The 24,045-nt window shown below is 36.6% G+C and overlaps 1 protein-coding gene across 10 annotated transcripts in view; it reads left to right on the top strand.

The window, feature by feature from the left end:
- The window catches only part of CSRNP3 (cysteine and serine rich nuclear protein 3), a 108,067-nt gene extending 84,431 nt beyond the window's left edge, over window positions 1-23,636 (top strand). For all 10 annotated transcript variants that reach the window (XM_054830397.1, XM_054830404.1, XM_054830394.1 and 7 more), the window contains 3 exons: window positions 6,366-6,625; window positions 11,830-12,126; window positions 13,564-23,636. In XM_054830397.1, coding sequence (XP_054686372.1) covers window positions 6,366-6,625; window positions 11,830-12,126; window positions 13,564-14,607 — 1,601 coding nt within the window. In that variant the 3' untranslated portion in view covers window positions 14,608-23,636. The remainder of the gene's footprint in view (window positions 1-6,365; window positions 6,626-11,829; window positions 12,127-13,563) is intronic.
- The last annotated feature ends 409 nt before the right edge of the window (window positions 23,637-24,045 follow it).

The following is a 24,045-nucleotide window of genomic DNA, read 5'->3' on the forward strand; positions in this document are numbered from 1 at the left end:
TTTTCATGTGTCTAAGATACTTCTGCACTAGTGACAATGAATTGCTTTGCCCTTATTGATGCAAGAGTGTTAGTAATCTGCCAGGTAGCCATATGGTTCACATTTATTTTAATGTGTCTTTGACATCAGGAGAATAGCTGAGACAGCAGAAGAAAGTGCTTATGTCTTGGAGTTCAGCCAGAACTGAGATTATTTATGTTTCGTAATCAAAGAACTACCAGTTTTCTCAGTAAAAAAATGTTTTAAAAACGTGATGGGCTTAAGATGTCATTCCTAGCAGGATTTTGTAAAATTAGGAAGCAGGCTTTGCATTTCATAGACAAATACAGCCACAGTGGGATCTCTTCCCAGGTATAGGGGGTTTGATTCTGTTTTCGCTGTTAAACGCGCAGAAGGAAACACTCCTGTCTTTCACAGGTTTCACACTGCTGTAGCTCCACTGCCCAGAGACCAAAATGAGCATGTTCAAAGGCAAATGAAAAGTGCAGCTGTATAGTGCGTATATATACTGCGTATATATACTACGTATATGAGAGCAATTCAGGAAAACTTTGTTTCGGTCTGCCAGCACATTATTGCTGTTGCTTACCTATTTCATCAGTTGTAATTTATTCATATACAAATGAGACTTGGCTGACTCTGCTAAGGATACACTGGACTGCTAGTGTAAATACTGATTTTCCCCTTTGGAAAATTACTTTTCTTGGGATTTGGGAGTAGGATGGGCCCATGATGACATTTGTTACTAAGACATTATAAATAAATATGATAAAACCTGAATTTTTCAAATGTGGGAAGAGTTGGGGGCTTTGTGTCTTTCATTTTTCACAAATTCACAAATAGATAAGTAGTGGTCGTTCTCAGGGGAGAGAGCAGAAAATACAGCTTGAGGTGGAGCAGGAAGGGGCAGCACCAGCAGCAGCAGTTTACACCAGCTGCGGGAGGAGGCAGTGGCTGGGGACGTTGGGTGCAGGTGGCACCCACCAGTGTCTTCCCCCTGCACCTCTCTGGGCTGGGGCTTCCTGGTGTGGTTGGTTCCCGTGGGTGGGAAGGGCCAGCAGATAAACAGTGCACCCCCACGTGCAGAGGTCAGCGGGAATCCCCTCAGCTTCCCACTTTCCACTCCATGCTTTGAAAATATCTCGGTGTGTGGGGTAGGGAGAGCAATGAAGGGCGCACAATTTCAGAAGCTAGAGAGCTGCTGCTATGTAGCTTTGAGTAACCTGTGGGAAATGAGCTAGTAATAAAATTCTTCAGTCTCCCAATAATACGTAAAATGAAAAATGCATTTTATTTTCAATAGAGAGGGTCAGCGCAAAAATTTTTATAATTATGAGCCTGTTGGTATTAATAAGGTGATGGCAACCATTATTTGAAGCTAACTTAGCAGCAGGACTTGGTGGTTTTTTTCCATATAACTGCAACACTGAGGAGACAGTCTCTAACCATAGTATTCTAGTGACATTAAAATATATTATGAAAATATTGACAGCGATTTGTTACAAATGTGTTTATTGCTACATCTTTCTTCACCCTTGTCTCTTCACGCATTCCTCTAGACATATGTTTAAACTTTTCTGCTATATAAATTATTTCATTCTCTTTTATTAACTATTGATGAATAGTTTATTTTCTAACCTCACGTGACTTGAATGGTTCTCATTTTTCTTACCCTCTTCCTTGAGGAGTCTTTTTCCAAACCCAGAAAGTATTTCCTCACTTGCTATGTTTGTTTGGTGGCAGAATTTCCAGCACAGATCAATGCTTTGTACAACATACTTTAGCCAGGATGAATCTGACAGGGAAGTTTTATTGTCAAATGCTATTTGTAATATTTGCCCTTCTCCCATTAATCGTTATTGTGATGGAGATTTATGCGACACAGCAGCCTAAGCAAGAAAGAACAGCAGCCGTGGAAGCTATTTTACAGACACAGTTTTATTTTTTAAGGTTATTGTTATTTTCATGATAGCTGTATTTCATTTTTTTTACATTGACAGTTTCTTCAGTTTTGACTTCAAAGTTTTATTTTTAGAGTATCATTGAAAAATGAATTAGTGGGGCCTCCTGTTTCATGCAGAGAAACAGGACACACTGTGTGTGGAAAAATCCATTTAATGCATTTGATCAAGTACCTATAAGCTTAAAAAAAATATCTGAGGACCACTTAGTCTTTCTGCTAAACCATCTTGTATGCCATTACTGTTAGCTGCTTTTTCATTGATAAAATGTAACCATTTTAAATTGAAACAAATTTAATAAAACTGATGATAATAAAAGGTATGACTTAGTGTCCCAATGTAGGAGACAGTCCTCAACTATGTGTATAATTTATCACCTCTGGGAACAACCATAATGATGTTTGTGTGTTCTGTTTTTAATGTTTTGACAGTTGATCTCCCCGTGTCTAGTAAACCACAGGTTAGGTAAGACGGGCTTACTGAGTCAAGCCTTAATCTGGGTAATTTGGAGGGGTAGTGGCGTGGGGGGTGGTAATGTGTAGAAACAGCTTGTCTCGAATGAGACAAAGCTTGTTTCTTGTCGGTGTGTAGCCTTATGAACAAATCACTGAAATCTCAATTTCCTGAATGACTGCTGAACAATTCTCTCTTTTCTGTATGACAGTCAATGACTGAAAAAGGACCTTATTGAAACATTGAAAACAGAAGGGCTATAATAAAAAAACCTTGGCATTGTGCCATTCTGCAGGTCATACAGGTGTTCTTACATTTTGGAAACCTTTGAGATTCCTTGTATGTTCAGTAGCTAGAGAAGTGCATAAGCCAGGAATTGTGCATAAAGAGAAAAGGCAGAAATATCATATGTAGTCATGAAATAAATTCTAACTGCTGTGGATAAAGAAGATTGTTATGAGGGAGAGAGGTTAATAACTGAGAAAAAGATGAATAAACACGTCCTGCTGTGTACGTGTGCAGGCACATGATGAACAACCATAGCAAAAGGGTAAGCACAAAGAGCAGGTTGTGTTTCCAGGATAGTTAGCCATGCTTGGGTTAAACAAGTGTTTGCTATTAAAAGTTTTCTTTTAGTTCTTTTGGCCTCACCTTTTGTTTACAGACAGTTGCCAGTTTTGTCATAGACAGTCTGTGGTGCAGGTGACCTGTGCTGTGGCTGTTGGCTCGGGTCAAGTCCTGCATGAATGGGGCTGTGCTGTGTCCAGCTACAGCCCTGAATCTGCAGCAGCTGCTTGTGCATGGCAAGGAGCTGCTGAGCCCACAGGACCTGACCTGAGTCCGTGAGGAGGCAGCCCAGTTGCAAGCACGTTATTAACTGGGGCTCTGCTCTGCCAAACCCAGAAACTGAGCCATTCCAATGTCAATGCCAGAAAATCAAAATTTCAGCAGTTAATATTATTTCAGATGAGGAATTCTGACAGTGCTGTTTGAAGATATCTGTGTCTGAAGACCTTCTTTTCTAAGAGATAATTCCATAGCAGTAGTTGTTCTTAATAATATCATCTTTTCCTCTGATAGTTGATATATATATTTTTGCATTACAGTACTTATTGTATCTGTCAAAAATATTTAATTCCACATAATCTTGAAACATGGAACTAAAGATTATATTAATTGTTTAAATACCTGAGAATGGAGTATTTTTTTTCCTTCCATGGAATATATCAGACTTGTAATAGTACATAAATGTGTTAAAGATTGTGTGTGATCCACAGGACAATTTCAGGTGATGATGAGTATTCCTTTTCCCTCTGGCATCCTCGCTCACCATGAACTGCTAGACCCAAGATGGTGGTGTTCATTTTCAAAAACCACCTTCTAATTCCTGTTGATGGTGTTTGTCCAGCAGATGCTAAACCAACACATCTCTGCCTAGCAGACTCTGCCTGGAGTCCATACCACTGTTTTTGTGCAGAACAGATGATAGTGTCATCCAATGATACCACTTGTTGCACAGGCAGATGGCACATAAATATTTTCTTTAGAGTGGCCAAGCAAGGAAGCAGTTACTAGATCTCTTCTGGAAAGTGTGTTGTTTACACTCTTTGGATAAATTTTTAGGTTATGAGCTTTTGTTTCCCTGCAAAACCTTTGAAACTGACTCCAAAGAGGCATGCAAGCCATGCACAACCTGTGTTGCTTATTCCAAAAGGAGCTTACTGATTGATGAATGTCAGTAAATTTTGTCCAGGCATATGTTCATGCTTTCTGATATATCAGAAAAATACGTATTTTGTATGTTCTTCTGCTCTGTCTTGGGTTAAGCAGTGTCCTTAGCAGTAATTACAACTGCTTTAAACATGCTATTTAAGGTACAGTGCATGCAAAATAACGTATGCCCCTGACTCTTGATAAGATGATCTGAGAATCTGGGTTCTGGTTGGCTTGAAGTAAAAGTAGTGAATGAGTTATAGAACACTTTGTCGCTGATGTTGGAAAACATTCAACATTTCCGTTCAATAGCTAATAATAATTCTTTTGAGATCACATTAAGGCAGCCCTCTGCTCAGAGATTTCAGGCAGTATAGTAGAGCAAGAACACAGCGCCTTTACAGTGCCAACTGTGTTTCCTTTTGTGTCCTTTGTTACTGAGGTGGTCACAATTCTCTAGTCCCCTCACTGACATCTCTAATCTATGCTTTTGGGTAATCAAATAAAATCCTGTCATCTTTTGCAGTTCCTGCCTGATCTGTTCTTGTAAACATCATTTTCATAAATATGAATATATTCTGACTACTTCCCAGCCATACTATAGAAGAGATGACATAGAGTTATTCACCGTATTTAGGAAAAATAATACTATTTCAATGTTTTATGGATCCCCAAATAGCTTAATGATTATGTCAGTAGGGCATACTGTCTATACGGGATTATATTTTCTAATATACTTTTTTTTCATATGGTTAGGTAGCTTATGCTATTTTTTGGACTGAGTTACTTCATGTAAAAGTTTGAGGTTTTTACATTTGTGGTGATTAACATTTCACTACGTAATAATATTAGAGAATGAACTATGTTTTAACTGTGACAACAAACCAGACCTGTTAGGAAACCAAGGCTGAAGGTCAAGCACTTCCAAACTCTAGAGGTGGTGCAGTTTTAGATGAGCAGTGTACATCATCCTGCTGCTTTGATAGAATGGTTCCAAGTCTCTCAAGAGTGGTCGGGCACCTTTTAAATCATTTTTACTGCCTGAATTATAGCAGTTAGGTCTCATTCACACCTGCCCATTTGTTGCTTCTAAACTGCAAAGCAATGACTTATCATCTACATTCTTAATATCCTATTGCCATTTTGCAGTAAATCAAATAAATCAGGCTGCTCATCTTAAAAATCAAGGAATGTCTCTTCTCTTTCTCTAATGCTTGTGCCTCTTTCTTTTTTCTTCTTTTCTCTAAAGGCTCACCACTGTTAACAGTGAGAAACAATAGATCAGTATCACTGGAAGGAGTTACTAAATGTCTGTGGAAAAATGAACAATGTTTAACAGTTAAAATTTGGCATTTGTTTTTAAACAAATCCATTTCATACGATAACTGCCTATGTGTATAAGAAAAACTGAGCACAAGTGTGAGGGGAATCAGAAAAGAATTAGAAAAGAATAGATTTAATTTTTTTGCCAAAATTCTAGACATTAGAATATATATACACACATGTATTCAGTGGATGGCGGCAGAAAGAAGGATGAAGGTAAAGAAAAAGGAAGTGGATCCGATTAACAATCAGCATTATTCCTATATTATTCTGTGACGATGATGATGGTGTGAATTTCTGAGTCTGAAGCACCAAACATATTGTCTTTATAGTTTTTCTCACACTAATTTCTCACATTTTAGGTTATAAGACATAGGAAGCTTTTCTGCCAATGTGCTCCAGTGCTTTAAAGATGTAGTTACAGATCTCTACATCTAAGCCTTGCTGACAGAATAGCAATGGGTATATGGACCTGTGAGAGACTGAGTCCCCCGTTCTCCTCACTGCTGTCACGTGCTATGTCATTTTGTTTGCAGGGGGTTGAAGAGGAGTGAGTCTGTGGATCACTGTCTTTGAGGTGACACTGTGAAAGAAGATCCTTTTGCTGGGATTTATTTGCTTCCTTGGTAAAAGGATAAAGCATTTTTATAATGCTGTGGGAAAACACAACTGTCCTGGCCAAGAGTTTCTGTTCTAAAGTAGACAATAGTGTTCATGATTGTAGCAGTTTGTAATGGCTTCCAGGTTTGCATCTATGGTAAATATTTCTAATGTTATCTTCTCATTCAGATTGCACACCTCTGAACTTAGTGTGTACATAGTCAAGTATTGTTAAGGTAAATGGAACTACACAAGTGACAAATTTGCTACACAATTGCAAGTTATCATTCATACTGTAATCTGCATCTGTTCTAGCTTCTTCGATCCTGAAGAGAGAGAAGCGGAAGAGAACAAAAAATGTCCATTTTAACTGCGTTACTGTGTATTACTTCACGAGAAGACAAGGTTTCACCAGCGTTCCCAGCCAGGGGGGAAGCACACTGGGAATGTCTACTCGCCACAACAGCGTGCGCCAGTACACGCTTGGAGAGTTTGCGATGGAACAGGAGAGGCTTCACCGAGAGATGTTAAGAGAGCATCTAAGGGAGGAAAAACTCAATTCTCTAAAATTAAAGGTAAAAATTTTTCGACACTTTGATCCCTGCCTTATTTAAGTGAGCAGTGTCAGAGCTATATGGGCCCAACGTGTGCGTTTTAAACAAAATCCATTTCCTTTCTATCCACTCCATTTTCAATCGAAACAATGGCATTTTTCTTTTTTTTTTTTTAATTTTTATTTTACTGGAGACATATTTTTGTTTGATATTACCAAGTGCCGCTGTAGCTCTTATTGATGTGTACCTCAAAGTGCTTTACAGGGAGGTGGTTGTTTACTCTGTTTTCTACAGAGAGGAAAAGAGAGACAGAGAGGGGTGGAAGTTACCCTTGAACAGAGTGTCCAGCAGAAGTCTGGAAGTGCCAGGAAGACAATGGGTCTTCTGAGCCCTTGTACAGTGCCCTGTTAGAAAAGGGAAGGGTAACATCCCTAAGTACAGAAAGCGAAACAGCTTATTTTCTTGGCCGACTTCAGCGAATTTGGCAAAAAGTAAGAAACAGTAATACTAAAAATGTTTTTTTCCAATGTATCAATTTATATGGTCTTTAATATTTCAGCAAAGGATGTTGTGTTAAAGAAGAAATGTGTCACACAAATGAACTGGCTGTATCAGTTTAGCTAGTCAGAACAAATCTTGGCTACAATTTTGAAGCTGGCTTTTTCAATATAGTGTAGGAGAGGAAAGAAACTGTGTATTTGAGTAGAGGAGAATAGAGAAGGGGATTGTGTTCTTTCAGTTTCCCTGTTTTTTAATTTTTTGCATTGGATTAAAATATGCAAGCCTGTAGGTAGAAAGCATACTCTCTTGTAGAATTTGTTAAAAAAAATAGAAATACAGAAAGATACTGGAATTGAATATCCGTAATATTAGGTACTGTTTATTATTTTACTTGCTACAAGTGAAGAGCCAAATAAGAAACTTCTCTTAATTAAAAGCAGATAAAGACTTTAAAATCATCTTCAAGTCACTTTAGCTATTTAGCACCAGCACTTTGGTGTAAACACTGCTGACAGTGGCATAAATACTTGTTAGCAGCAGAGTGTGAAAATTACAATGGCAATCTGGACATAAAAGCCATCTTGTCAAGATGAAAGGTACAAGGTAGGCTTTACTTTAATACGTTGTCATGTGAGAAAACGTTACGAGTAAGCACAATAAATTAGCTGGAATAGTCCTTATTGCTTACTCATAATACCTCCTCAAATTAAGATCTATTAAAATGATTAGCATGACCCTGGTTATGTTAAGGCTCCTGGGTCTGTGGACGCAGTTGGTTTCCTTTGTGGGAAATTGTAAGGAATAATTTCCAGCTAGGACAGGCAAAGTGTCTAACCTAAATTTTTGACATTTTACAGAGTTGAAGTGAATTTCACCCAAAGGCTTCACATATTCATTGCCTTGTTCTGTTGTTAGGACATTAACCTTTAGCTTTATGAGAGAAATTGTACCCATCTACATAGCAAGTTTATTTCAGATGAGCAATATTATGACAGTCAAGAGAACCTAACGTTCCCCTGATGTTCTGTACTGGAAAATGTATTTGATGGTTCTTGATGATCTTCCTCCCTCTGTAGTTACCCAACTTGTTTGAGCAATATTCAAACCTTTGATTTCATTAATTCATTTGTTATTTGTGTAACAAAATTGAGAAAAAAAAATCAGAGGAGACAAGAAGGAAGTCATCCAGCAAAGGAGTCAGGAGCTGAAGTGCCTTGAAATGGCAAACTGCTGTCTAATCCCACTTGGTGCCCAGGCGCCTGACTTCCCAGCCAGCTGGATGCATACAGCTTTCAGCACATGACTGGAGTCCACTCCTTCGTGCTCTACCACTGCGCAGCAAAGCAGTTAAGATTTGCAGGAGGAGGAGAAGAAATACATGACAGGTTCGGTATGGTTCTATAGGTGCCTTTGTATACTGAGCAGTTACAGCATTCACCTCGTGGGTAAGAGCCCCAAAACTTAATTTTTATTAAATAGTAATTGAATAAAATACTAAAATAATTACAGAAGCAGGGATTAGAATTCTTCCCCTTCCCCAGTTTCAAGCTTAAATTCTGATAAGGGATCTGCTTAAGGAGTGGTTTGAGCCTTGTGTATTTAAAACTAGAGAAATCCAAATTCTTAGGTAGGTCATTCTCCTGTTACATAAAAAAAAAAAAGAAGAAAGCAAGAAAACATAAATACACTGTACTTAGTTGTCCCTAGCTAACAAAAAATGAAAAACAAAAAAAAAAAAAATCAAGGATGCCATTCTGGATTTGAACGTTCATGCTGAGTTGCACATATAGTGGAGTATTCCCTCCCACTAGCTTCAGACAGCATGCATTTAGTTACTCTGTGGATTTACTTGTGTCTCACTGTAGATTTTACAGAAAAAAGGATGACATCTAATGTTGTCTTTCCTGAACTTAGTTCTTGGACTGAACTAATACGTTGAAATACGTGGTGTCAATAGTCTCGCCATTGTCCCAGGGCCAGGCAGAACTGATTAGGGAGCTATTACCCCCTCTTTTCCTAGACACTGTAATGTGGAATGAATAATAGAAAATAGAGTAAGAAAACAATCTGAAGGAAGTTTGAGAGGACATTTTGAAAAGCCCTGCACTTAAGATGAAGAAGGACCTTTAAGTATATGTACATAAAGGGATTTGAATGTTCTAGGGATAACAGACATGGTAAGTAAACTGAAACACAAAATAAAACGCAGGCACTAAACTCCAAAGGCTGCAGTTACAGAGGAAGATTGAGAATACATTAAAAGAGAAGGAAACAATAATGCCTATAAAGCGGAGTGTGGAAGTGGCAGAACACCTCTGCGTGAACTAAATACAGTGCTGAATTGTGAAGAAGGGATGATTACTGAGCTCAGAAGAATTTTTCTTTGTGCAGTGTAATGTGTACACATACACTGTATATAATGACTACTAGTCACGACACTGTGATTCTTCTCCTTCAAAGGGAAGAGTATTTTAACCTCACTTTTAGGGTTTTTTTTTTTCTGTGATTGTCTCACACAGTTGTTATAAACACAAAGCTGCAATTACAAAGAAGCAGTCAGTAGGAGTTCACCACTGAGTAATTCAATAACGCCATAAATGACAGTTACAATCCAAAAGCTTGGGGAAAGGACAAGCTGTTAATATCAATGGGAAAATGAAACAGTTGGGAATGTAATAAAAGCAGAACCAGTGGAATGGGTAAGATTCAAGACTGTTTTCTTACACATAAGAAGCATAGTTAGATGGAGATGACAGCATTTTTTTCGAACCAAAATGACTCTATGATTTAGTAGCAGAAAAATCAGGAGTTACTTTTACAGTGATAATTATTAAAATGTTTAAACCTTGAAATGCACAAGGACACCAGTATTTTATCTGTATTTAAAACTGGTGGCTAAAAACATATTTGGGATAACAGGTCAAGCTGAAATTCTCTGCAAGTAAATTAGGCAAAACAGAGAAAGAATTTGAATGGCTGTTTTTCTGTAGGTAAGAAACATTCAGATTACATTCACAGGGAGGCATTTTTCTGAGGTCATGGTGATGCCCATGATGAACCTGTTAATGCAAATGAGAGTTGAGACTTCACCAGTCTATAATTACCACATAGTTGCACCATGTTTTTTTCACAAAAGTAGAGACCAGGTGCTTGGCTAGTATAAATCAGCAACCTCATCAGTTAAGAACATTGCATAAAGCAGGGTGAACATTGGGAATCTGGTTTTTTTGTTTGGTTGGTTTTCCATTTTAAGCAAAATTATTTCATAGAACATTAATAAAAGAAAAAGGATTTATTATATGACAGAACAAATCTTATAACTGCACTTGCTTCATGTTTGCCATGTAGTACGATGCTCAATCTAAGTAACCTAAGATTGAGAAAATACTTTTTTTTTTTTTTTAGTGAATGTCATCATCTCTCTGAGCTTTGTTTTAACATTTGATACTTTTGATTCTCAAACAATTTTCTCTGTAGAAGAACTTTTATAAACCCTGTAGTGGTGTTACCTGGTAGATATGACCAGTGAGCTCTACCATGGATGGGAAAATTAACCTTCCTTCAGTGCAGTAATTTTTTTTTCTTTTCTCCTTGAATATATACACCTCTGTCTATATGAGATGAGTTACAGGAGTATGGTACAGAAGCGTGCTATCTTATGAAGTGGCACTGGATGTTTGTGCTTGATGCTTGTGGCCATTTAATTTTGAAACAGTTTTGGAAAGGTTTGAGAGCTAGACTATACATAGGTAATAATATAGTGCCAGGATACTTGTATCTACAGAGGCTCAAAAATTCATGCCCCTAGGAAAGGAGCATGAATCCTCTAAAAACTTTTCTCAAGATCCTCCATGAGACATTAACAACTTATTTCCTTTTTTCTATGCTTATTCATTCGTTAACTACCTAAAAATGATCTGGCCTGGTTAGTGAAGTACTGAAATCTATGACAACACAAGCTTAAATGGGTTATTTTCAGGACCAAAGAGGACTAGAAAGAACTTCGTTAGAGCTATGCGCATCAGTGCTATGAAACACATTGCAGATAAACATGAAGTAATGCAGATAGAAAGGGGCAAAAATAAGTGACTGACTTCCAGGCTTAAATTTGTCAACTCAAGAAGAAAATACAGGCATCTGCCCAGACACCTAAGTGGGAATGCTGCTTTCTGACCTCAGCTGTATAAACATTAAACAACTTGTCAGGCTAAAGAGGAAGAGGATAGCGAATAGTACATGAAATAACACTATTTTACATATCTCTGATACATCGTAATCTGAAATGGTGTTGGTAGTATAATTATTATCTCAAAAGGGATATTGAAGAATTTCAAAGAGCCCAGAGACAGGAACTAGAATCAATTAATTATCTTATAAAACAATATAAATAAGACTAGAATTTTAGAAAGGCATGAGATCTGGCAAACAACAACAAATGATAAAGGCCATAAAGAACAGATAAGAAATTAGAAACTTTGAAAAAAATTAGCTTCATGACACAGATGAAACTAAAAATGTGTATTTAATTCACACGTTAAATGTGAAAGAACTGCCTTTTCACCCCACCTGTATTCATGTTCTGGAACTTACCGGCAGTCATGCAGCATTTTTACATACAGCTTTCCAAATTCATAATGCATTACACATATTTACATCTATGACACATACATATATAGTGTGAGTATAGTTTAAGGACTTAACATGTTAATTGTTCTATGCAACAGATGACAAAGAATGGTACAGTGGAATCTGAAGAAGCGAATACCCTGACACTGGATGACATTTCTGATGATGATATTGATCTAGACAACACTGAAGTAGATGAGTACTTCTTTCTACAACCCCTGCCGACAAAAAAGCGAAGGGCATTGCTGCGAGCTTCTGGAGTGAAGAAGATTGATGTGGAAGAAAAACACGAGCTGCGGGCCATCCGCCTGTCCAGAGAGGATTGTGGCTGTGACTGCCGTGTGTTCTGTGATCCAGAAACTTGCACTTGCAGTCTTGCAGGCATAAAATGTCAGGTAAATGTCTATGTTGTTGTCATTATTTAACTATCAAGGGTGGGGGGGTGTGTGTGGGTGTGTGTGCACGCGCACACACGTGTGTACTTTTTGTTGTTAAAAGTTATAACTACTGGAAATTATTTACGTTAATTATTAAACAATAACACTTGTGGATCTCAAACCAGTTTTTTTAAGGCCTAGATTTAAGAGACCATAGCGTGCAATACTTATGACTGGGTTAGGCACATACATTGTTTAGGGTTTTTTTTGTTGTTGTTGTTATACAAATACTCTGTTCTTTGGCCTTTATCTAAATATGCAGATGCAGACAACAGAAGAATCAGTAGCCTGCAGATTTCAGAAAGGATATTACCTTTTAGAGACAATTCACGTACTGCCCAAATGTGAATTATAGTCCAAACTCAATGAGAAACAATAAATGACACCTCTGTGGTACCATCCATTATTTAACATGCATGATACTTAAAATGAATGCATGATAGATTTGCATGTAGGCAATAAAAATGCATCTGCTAATAGAGCAGGTAGTTTTTCCTGTGCAGACTGAAAAGGTATTTCGTGTTGTACCTTTGCATGGTGTCCTATGTACAGCTGTAAATGTCCCAAAATGTGCCCTAAAAGATGTTTCCACTAATTCTCCTGAGTCGCTGTTATGCAGCTGAGTTGACTTCTTCCTGAATGCATTTTTCATTATTTCTTAAATCCAAGCTAAACTTTCTCTGCTATTTTAAATAATACATTCTTTTTGCTGTTCCTGTTCTCATTTTCACATGTGGGGAATATGTTTAGGTATTATAGTGTAAATGAAAATCATAGACCTTAAGCTAATTGAACTGACTTGTGGATTCAGTCACATTTTTAGAAATGTAAGATGGCTATTATTAGATGTATGAGTTCTGCCCACAGCCTGTTGCGCTTACAATATTGCATCTACGATTGACTGGAATATCTTTTAAAATGTGCTTGAGTTTTTATTACTACTTTCTGTTGTCAGGTGTCCCCATTGGCAACTTTATAAACATTTTTATATATAATTCATTTTGTTCCAATAGGTTTCTAGTTTCCATGATTTTTACCAAGTTTTAAGACTCTTTCTGGTAATGCTTTTGCCTGGATTTGAGCACAACATGAAGTAAAGCCATAGCAGATCCATAAATAGAAAAACTATTTTTTGTTCCACTGTGTAATACTTTCAGATGCGGAACAGAAACATACTTTTCCTACTCTGCAACACTGTTGCATGTATGGAGTCCCTTACTGTTCCTATCAGTAGTGCTAAATTCCAGGATGCACCCTCGGAATTATTGTTAGCTTCAACTGTTCTTAAAAGTACTTCTCAAGGCAAATCACACTTCACTATTCTATTTCTCTAGGTTCTGTTATATCACCAGGCTTATGCTACGCATTGTTAATCTGTATTCTTCTTTTTAAAAGGTGGATCGTATGTCTTTTCCATGCGGTTGCACTAAAGAAGGGTGTAGCAATACAGCAGGTAGAATTGAATTTAATCCTATCCGTGTACGGACTCACTTTTTGCACACAATAATGAAACTTGAATTGGAGAAAAATAGAGAGCAGCAAGTTCCAGCGCTAAATGGCTGCCACAATGAGATAAGTGCACACACTAGTTCTATGAGTCCAGGACCCCACCCGGTTGAATATTCAATTGCAGAAAATTTTGAGATTGAAACAGAACCTCCGGCTGCAGTTATGCATTCTCAGGCAGCCGAGGACTTGGACTGCCCCGGGGAAGAGGAGGAAGAGGAAGATGGGAGTAGCTTTTGTAGTGGAGCTACAGATTCTAGCACACAGAGTTTAGCCCCTAGTGAATCAGATGATGATGAAGAGGAGGAGGAAGATGAGGAGGAAGATGATGAGGAAGAAAAAGCAGATGATTTTGTAGAAAGCATGGGCTCCCATGCTGATATGGTGCCTCTTCCTTCTGTCCTTTGCTACTCTGATGGAACTGCTGTGCATGAAAACCACTCTAAAAATGCCTCATACTATACTAACTCTTCAAATCTGTATTACCAAATAGAGAACCATGTTGCTGGCACTGCTAACCCGATCGGTGAGACTTACTCAGAAAGGGACGCTGTCAAGAATGGTAGTCTTTCTCTGGTGCCTTACAACATGACTTCAGAACAGTTTGTTGACTACACACGGCAATCAGAGGAAACTTTTAGCAGCCCTCATTACCCTTCTGCAAATCCCTCAGTGATTGTTTGCTGCTCATCGTCTGAAGGTGATAGCACTGCTCCATGTAACAGTTTATACACTGAGCATAGGCCAAGCCACCCTCCAGTGGAATTTCACTCATACTTGAAAGGTCCTTCTCAAGATGGCTTTGTTTCAGCTTTGAATGGCGACAGTCGTGTACAAGAGCACCCTGCTGAGAATTCACTAAACCTCCCAGAAAAGAGCAGACTGCACGAAGAGTGCATCAAATCACCAGTGGTAGAAACGGTACCTGTTTAATATTAAAATTATTCTAGGACTGACTTCCTGTATTAAAATGCACTCACATTGGATTTCCTAGAATCTTAATTTTTTTTTAAGAGGTAGACAACACTTGGACTATAGTCAATGTTCCAGACACACTTTGTTTTCTCAAGTTACACTGGCAGTGGTATTGCACAAAAACAGTTGATGTAAAAATTTAAATAAAAATAATCAAATTGTCTTTTGATAAAAATAAAATGCGTAAGTAAAAAAACACGCCCAACATATTTCAAAGTAGCCTACCTATCAAAGTATGTGAAACCTGCCAAGCTATCTGAATCAAAGCTTCGTGTTTTTGATTGTCGGGCCTGTGCAAGATTGTTAAAAATGATACTTTGAAATAATCATGTTTAGAGTCCTAATTTTCAACATATCTGAAAAGATGGTAAGTTTAATGTAAATGTAACTACTGTACAAAAAAAGTTTTAATTGTTCCGTACTGTATTTTATTTATGGTAGTTTAGTATTCATGTTTTGATAAAAATGAACAGCATGTTCATTTGAGCAGAAGATCCATAGCTAGTTACAAAGAGCATGTCCAGTTTTCATCTGGAGTACCATGTATTCTCCCCCCGCCTTTTTTTTTTTTTTTTTTTTTTTTTAAAAGACCATTTCTGGTAAATTATCTAAAAATGCATTTCAAGAGTGTTTTATTTTCTCATTTACTGTTCTTGACAAACAGAAGAGTCAGAAAGGGGGCGTTTACACTTTCTAGAAAGGCAAAAGGTAGACAATCCTCCATTAAAATTAAAATCAGTGGCATTATTCCAGAACTAGTACCCCCTCCCCAAAGAAAAATGATCTTGTACATAATGGCAAAGCAGTAGCTTAAGCTTGCACAGCACCTTTTTAGCCCAACAAACACTCAGATACTTATGCACTTTAGTGCCATTTTGCAGTACTGTATTAACTGCGGGAACTGTGAATTATTTTGGAGAAATGCCATAGCTCCAGCCTCTGAGGTGTACGTCAGATCTTAAAATTCATTGTAACAAAACCTGTATGTTTTTCCCAAGCCAGCTTATGAATATGCCAGTAGGTAATTTATAACAGCAGAGTCTTGCTGATCAAAGTTTAAATGAAGCATGGGGAAAAATGTGGAAGGGTCTAGATTTCCTAAATATTTAGCAGTTTTTATGAAATATGAGCCTGGCTTATGTGGACTTCTGATCATACGTCAAATTCACAATGTCATTTGGTCTAATTAGGAAGCAGTAGATTCAGTGAGGAACCAGCTACAGAAATTTTATATCTGCTAAAGTTCATATCTGCAAGCAAAATAGCATGTGCATCATATGGATATCTGTTACTTTGTACTCCATTTGTTTTTAAATGAAATGGGAATTAAAATACTTGCGATATCTCAACCTTTAATTTATTAACCAGCCTTGCTTTCTTCTAGAAAAGGAGGTATAGGAACCTGCTTTTCTTTAGACTGATAATTCTGTACTGCCTTATTTTGATTTCAAAATGTGTTTTTTAACATTTTTGTTCTTCTAATACAGAAATTATATTTATTATACATCAAGTGGTTTGAAATGTAGACCTGTCTTGTCAAAATAAGGACCAGCATCTTAGTTTTTATCTGTGTCAAATCTAGGTGGTTAACGGTATGCATGTAAACACAGTGTAAATTTTAGCTCTGTAACAGTGACTCTTCTGGTTAGAAGCTCTTTAAAACATCATGTACAGTACTCCAGTAGAAAAACTGCCAGATTTAAAATATGCTTTTTAAAAAACTAAGCTGACTTAATTGTTTTTATATCAAATCTGGGCAAAGTGATTTCTCAATTTTATGCTAAATTAGCAAAATATTTTTACTCCATGTAGTAGCTGGAAAGGTTTTTTATTTTCTTGTTTCCACAAGAAGTCCTACATGTTTTGTATGAACTGTATTGAAAAGTCCTAGTTCTCTAGTGACTGGATTCCACACCTGCAACATATTCCATCTCCTGGGAAAGTGCAGTCATGTTGGTTATCTGGCGCAGCAGTTCCTTTGCCTCTAGAGTGACAGAACACTCTAGTCTCTTTCTCTAAAGGCCAAGTAGCCAGGTAAGCGCATGTATTTTCCAATTTCATATAGCAAATACCCATCTTTATTTTTAACAGAAACATGTTAGTTCATAAAAAAGTTCTGAATCTAAGAATAATATTACGCTGTTCAAGATATTCTGTGGGCAAATGTAACAAGTCTCTTTGTATATAGGCATCTTGCATTAACAGCAGGCTTAAATCTGGCACTCTCACTCAACACCAGCACCAAAAGCACAAATCCCTTATATTTGAGCTGGGACAGTAGCTGTGAATCAGTAGCAGCTTTTTAATCTCAGAGCATGTTGGCTACTGGAGGATCATGCACACTTTACCAGGGTATTTCTCTCAGGGGAGAGTTAAATGAAATATTTTGTTTCATTATTTACCCCCCTTACTGAGCAATAAGAAATTATTTTTTCTTGGCCCCTGTGCTTTCACATGAAAAATATCTTTAATAATATTAGCAAGCACAGTAAATTATTAACTTTATAAAATACATCTCAGCTAGCTTTGAAATACTGAGATGATGGTTATTTAATATTTCCATTGGCACAGGCTTCAGACCCCAGGCCTCCTTAACATTAGCATTTGTATAAATTTCTGAGTACTTAGACGTATATGTTCCACGTCATTGGGGCATCAGGGTTGAATACAGCTAAATTCTCTAAAGCTTGCAGCACAGCTAAACAAGCAATAGCTTGTAATAATAGGGTGGAGCAGGCAGTCACTGTATATAAAGGAGTTGTGCCACACTGTTTTTTCCCTTGCTTAAAATAGCTAATTCCTGGGAGTCACAAAGTAAAATCAGCAGAATAAAGAAAGATTTATGTTGAAAAAGTATTCTTAACTACCTGGTGATATGTAGATAGTTTATACCTGTCTTTTGATCCCATCTGATGTTTTCTGATCAAGATTTGATCTTAGGATACAAAGTAAACAAATCTTGTTAAGTCTTTCCAACAAGTTACAAAGTCAAGTCTGTTTATAATTCATGGATATTTCCTGGTAGCTGTACTAATGATATCAACAAGCCTTCTAACAGAGATAACTCATACTGAGGAAAAAACCCCAGAAACCTCTTTCTTCAATATAGGCTAAACCTGTTCCCCAAACAATTCCATACCAGCAAATAACAAAGCTAAGGCCTTTTCTAGTTGACTAGAGTAAAAATAAATTAAAAAAAAAGTCACAGTCCTGACCAAAACAGATAGGCTAATTTAACTGTGAAATCTAGAGTAGACTGTAGGTGAGTCAAGATTCCTACCCCTTGATTAGACTTTCATGTTTTGTTTACAAGAAAAAAATACTCATAAGGAATAATAAATCATAGGATGGAAAATGTTTTAGTGTTATCTTCTGAGCTAGTATATAATAATATAGGATGTGTCCCATTTCCCAGTTGGTTAATATTCATGTTGCTAACCAGTCCTTTCATTTTGGGTAAGCTTATTTCTGCATGCTAAAAGTATTATGTTATTAAAAGATAAAAAAAGCAGTATTTGCTTCTGTATCCACATAGTATATCATTTGTGGAAATGTTTACTTTACTGATAGCTGTATCAGCTTTATTTTGCAAGATACCTGGCTACTGATAATCACTCCTAAGAAGCCAGGTAATAAATTGGTAGATAGTTTACAATTACACTACGTAGTTCAGAAAAATGAGTCATAACAAAAGCATTTCCCTCTGTTAAAACAGAATTTTCACTGGAACAGCACCTAAAACTGGATGCCTTTTTGCCCGTAATGTGAACATTGCCTCTCTTGGAAAAAATGCATTGTTTATATACAAGTTTATATATAAAGGTTTAACTGATGTTAGACATAAAATTAGACCTTTTCTGGCAAAATTGCAACAATTGCAATTGTTTCCTAAGAGCTATAACTCATGCCTACTGGAACATCCTTAAAAAAATTAAAAACTGGTCAGTAAAAGTTTCTAATACTACTTTCCTTTTTTTTTAAATATTCTTTGATGAGCTGTATGCTATTTAGATCAGAAAAGTCTATTATTTGTAAGGTTTTACTATTTTTTCATTTACCTAAGTTCCTGCTAGTGAATCATAATTTGAGTTGACATTTATTTACTTCAAGGCCACTGATTACACTATCATAGTAACCGTCACTTGCTATAAATACGGTTCAGCCGGCTCACTAATCTGCTAACTGAGTAAGTTAACAATTCGATCCTGCCTTTTGTCTAAGTTCTGCAGAAACTGCATGTGGTGTTCATGGTGGTGGTACTCACTGGATTGCTAACTGAACCAGATCCTGTTTCTAATCTTACCTGGGTGTTGTATTTCAGTAAATGTTCTAACTGATCACGTAGCATTCCCTGCCTCACAATCAGGAGGATATCTTCACAGAACACAGCTAGTTTGTTAAAGATAGTATACATACATTTTTATGCAAAAGAAAACATGTATTATGTTTTTAATATTTCAGATGTTCCTGACTTTGACAGAAATGTGATATAGTGCATAGAGAGTATTGGGCTCAGACAGAGGAGACCTGGGTTCTGTTAGCTTTGCCTTTCTCCCACTGTGTCACTTCCATTCTCTATGCTCTGTTTTGTGAGGTACTTGGAGGTACTGCGATAAAAAATAATTCTATAGAACAGGCAAAATACCATTTTTATCCTTTTTTCATAACTAAATTTTCATACCGCAAACTAAGTGACTTTCCCAGTAAAGCTCAATCCAGCTTAGAAGTGAATAGAAACATGATAAATGCAAAAGCTCTTATTTCCATGGACCAGATTAATGAGCAAAAGTTTAACAATAAATTTCACAGTGAAAATTAGAATAAAAACTGTGTTGAATGTACATTTACCTGTTAAGTGCTTAACATTTGAACAGCAAGATTGTAGTTTGCCTGCAACATCACACTTGGCAGCAATAGACAGTCTTATTCCCCTGCATGTTGTCGTCTTTTGCCAGCTGAATTCTCTCAGTTGAAACTCCTTGTCTAGGCTGCTCCTGTAGCGAAGGAGGTAACCTTACTCAGAGCTAAAGCAAGAGACACCCATGATAATTGTTTTAAAAGGCATTTGCTACATAGAAATTCCCATGTTCTAGCTCATGAGTTGTGTAAACGCGTGTTCATTATGCCAGTTGTTTACTTTCCTGAAGCAGTTGGGAACAGGGACAGAAGAGGAGGATATGGGAAATTCTTAAAGTGTTCAGAGGTGTTACACTTTCCCACTGGGGATAAAGAGTAATTCTATCATCTACTTTATTATGTTTGCAGAACATTTGATGTAAAATACTTAGGAAAACTAGAATTAACTCAGAGAATATATTCTATAGAATTTATTTCTAAAATATTGAATCTGATTACTATTTTTTTAAAATGGTAGAAAGCTACTGTTATTTTCAAAACAGAGTCTAGTTCATTAACATGTTCCTTGGTATGAGAAACCTCAACATTTGCCTTTTCAATGTTTCCAAATTTTTTTTAAATGTTCCTTAATTTTGCTGTTTTCTGTAATTGCTGTCCATGTACAAATTATTAATTGTCCATTTTCTTCAAGAAGTGTGAAATCCAAAGCACGAACATTGTGGAGTGATGAACAAGTGAGATCTAGTTGTAAAGATGTCTTGAGTGAACACACACTTGAGTTCTTCCTAAGTGCTTCCTGTTCACTGTCTCTTCCCACTCCTAAATCAGAGGCAGCTTTTTATTTTGTTGCTAATAAATGTGCCAGAGTATTGTTTTCACTTAAGGAGGAAAGTTGTAACATCCTTGAGAACTTTCTGCTACCCTAATGGCTGATACCAAGAATTTTACTTTTCATAAGAATGTCCAATTCATGAAGCATCTGTTTTTGCAGCCTTAGTCTTTTCTTTTTTCTTCCTTCCTCCTTTCATCTTGGTGTCTGGGAAAGGTCTGTTGTACAGTAAGGCTTTTCATTAAAATCGAGCACAAAGGAAACTCTAGTGCCCTCTGTGCTATCTATCCTTTATTTTGCTAAACGAGTTAATTTTATTTTTCAGTTAACAGTGTGTAGGTAGATCGGAACTGTGGTGAAAAATAGTCCCCGTTGGCTCTGTATGTGAGAGTCATGAGGGAACGATCCCAGTGGGGGCTATAGCCACTCCCTTTCCATACACACAAACAGGAGGAAACCTACCCCACAGGCTGCAGAGATGTGGGAGGGGATCCTTGTTGACTCCTGAGGCATGTAGGTCCAAGGGAGGAGTGTCATTCTTGATACTGCACAGCCCAGTACAGGATGAAAATCCAAGATTAGGGAAAGCAGAAAACCATCACCTAGGGGAACAAAAGGTTTCCTTCAAACTACTGTTAGGATTTTTTTTCTTTTTTTTCTAATATAAGTAATAAATAATAAATTTAAAACACCCTTTTATTAAAAAAAAAGTGAAGTAGATCTTAAAAAAGGAAAAGTTAAAATGTGTGTTGCTCTGCTGCTGTATAGTTTTTCTGGTTAGGAGGATACCCACTACACAGAAGGTCCCACTGACTTGAGAACCATATTCATGATGCTCTGTATTGCTACTTCTCAATTGAGAAGAGGATAGTCCTTCATCCAGGGCTGGGGCAGGGGACAAAAAAAAAAAAAAATATTATTTATTTAGTCTATTTTAATTTGGATCTTAGCAATGACACTTTTATAAGGTATTTGATGAATGAATGTCAAATAGAACCAAGTTAAAAGAAGTTTGCCTCACATGTATGTTCTTCTCTAACTGTGCACTTTTCCAACAAGCCATGAAGATTGGATTAGCTTTTCCTCGATGGACAGGAAAAATGGTGGAAGATACAGATGAACACCACTGTTCTAACACAAGGATCAAGATAATCCTTTGTCTTGAGGCACGGGTGGATACAGCCTAGAGTGAGGGGAGGATAGAAAGGGCAATTTAGAGGAAAAGGATGAAGACTAGAGGTAGACTGATGAAGACTTTTTTTTTCTTCTAAAGGACAAAAGAAAACATTATATATGGGGAAAAAAAAAAAGGAAAAAAGGAAAATTAAGATAACCCCAGACCAAGGATGGAAAGTATATGCATATTCGCTACAAGCTTGGCCATGCTAGATCATAATATTAATTCTGTTACTTACTGTGGTTTAAAACAAACATGAACTCAGTGCAACAGGAAATGTCATTTTTTCCATACCAGTTCTATACAGACATTAAATAAAAGACTTATCCAAAATCATGGGGTAAAAACTACAAAGCAAAGCAACACCCTAGAATCATGTCTTGTCTTTGCTTATGTCAACTGCAAAGTCATGTTCAATATCATTTTACTTAACTCTGCTCCCAGGCACATATTTTAATAGACCTTGTTTCTCAGATAATGAGACACTGAAAAAAAAGAAGAAATAGGTGTCCTTTTTATTAGCTTTTTAGCTTGGGCTTTTCAACTGAGACTTAGTATATTATGGCAGCTAATTCTTCTAGGTTTCTCCCATCTTAACTTTTAAAAGAAGTTCTTAAAAAATGAACTTTTGGCTTGGATTATGGGTGAAAGTCAACCTTGCTGGGATACTGGGGCATCACTGTAAATAACCAGCCATCCATTTGTGAGTCTCTGATACAGAGATTGAGCAAGAGTTTTCAGCTTCTTGAAAAAACTGCATCATGTGTACTGGCAGCTGGTTCTCTTAAAACCAGAAGCAAGCATGCTGTTTTTTCAAACCATTTCACACAAATACCACCACTTCAGTTCTCAAATAACAATGCCTATGTCAACAATGCTTAATAACTGGGCCCTTCTTCTAATTGACTGATTGTAGGCACTTCTATGGAAATACGTCTGAAGTGTAGTTTGTGAAACATGTTAAAAAAGTGTTTGATGTAAAATAAGCGCTAGACATTTAACAGTGCAGAAATAGTCAAAAATCTGTAGATTACAAATCCATTCCTAAGAGCCTCAGCCTGTAATATTGTCTTAGTAAAGTCTATCTTTTAAGTTAAATTGCATTCTGGTATGATAACCTTTTACAAATAAAATTATTAATACAAATGTACTGCTTAATACCTGTTAACATAAAACATGGCAGTTGGTTATTTTGATTTGTTTCCATCTACAGCTAATAGATAGGAATTTTGTAAAAAACACAAAACCAACACTTAGTACATTTTTTGTTTAAAGTGTTTTCATTGCTTTAACAAATACATGCTAACTTTTACACTGTCTAGTCCAGCCCTGTCTTTTAGAGGTTCATCTCTGTGTGTGTATATATATATTTCCCCATAAGAATATAAAATTGCTTTCCAAATTTTTGTTGGCAAGTGGTAAATAATACACCACGCATGGATTCAAAAGCACTTAAGTTGACGGTCTTTCAGACGTGTAATCCATTCAAATGGGACTAGTAAAATTGTGGTGTAATTGCATCCGTTTGTTTAAAAATTGTACATGCCTTCTAACTTTACTAATTTTTGAGAAAAATATTTGTGTTAAGTACTTAACATTTTCCATTACAGATGATCTTGCATACTAAAATTATGGAGATCTCAACAGTAAAACAACATATTTAATTGGACTGCTGCTTTTAAACTGTTTGAAGAAGAGAAGGGAAAGAAAGTTCATCTTAAAATCTGTACATGGAAATAATTTTAAGCTTCATAAACTACACATTTCCTTAATGTCCTTTCTTTTTGTTAAACAAGTTGTAACATCAAAGATGCCAAAGGGTAATATAAGCTACAATAATATTCAGCAGAACTTAACCTAGACCTTATGTTGTAATAATTTATTCAAATTAACTGTATTCTTCTGTATTTATATTTTCGGTATTTATTATGAATGATATGGAATTTGATGTATTTATTGTGGCTTATTACTGCAGTGTATATATTACAAAAATGAGCATTTTCAAGTCTTAACATTAGGTTTTTTGTTAATTAGTGGCACTTGTATCAGCTGTATTTTTATTATATATTGTACAATATATATTGTCCATTTGTTTGCAATGAAGTAAAACAGGTTTCTACGTTACATAATGGCTACCAGTGCATCGTGCATCTTATTTCTACTATGCAGTCAACTAGACATTATTCTCTTCTCTAATAGAGGTAGAATTAGTGCTGCACCTCCTCCCCCAGACCTGCTGAGCCTTTAAAGATGATCCATGAAATTTCAAGCATTTCTCCCATTCCTCATTACCTGATAGTTTAAGGATAAACAGGGGGTTTTTTGGCTTTTTGGGTGTTTTTTGTTGTTGTTCTGGGGTTTGTTTTTTATTTTTTAAATTTAATCAGCATATAAGTAAGAAATGCACAGAAATGCATTGTTAGGTATATCCATTTGCCCTTTAATGATACTACTGCCTACACTTTGGCCAACGGCATAAACAACATAATTCAGCTGCACCTATCATGGTGAATTTAATAATTTTGGTTATAAG

This window comes from Grus americana, chromosome 6 (assembly GCF_028858705.1).
Source record: "Grus americana isolate bGruAme1 chromosome 6, bGruAme1.mat, whole genome shotgun sequence".
Lineage (NCBI taxonomy): Eukaryota > Metazoa > Chordata > Aves > Gruiformes > Gruidae > Grus > Grus americana.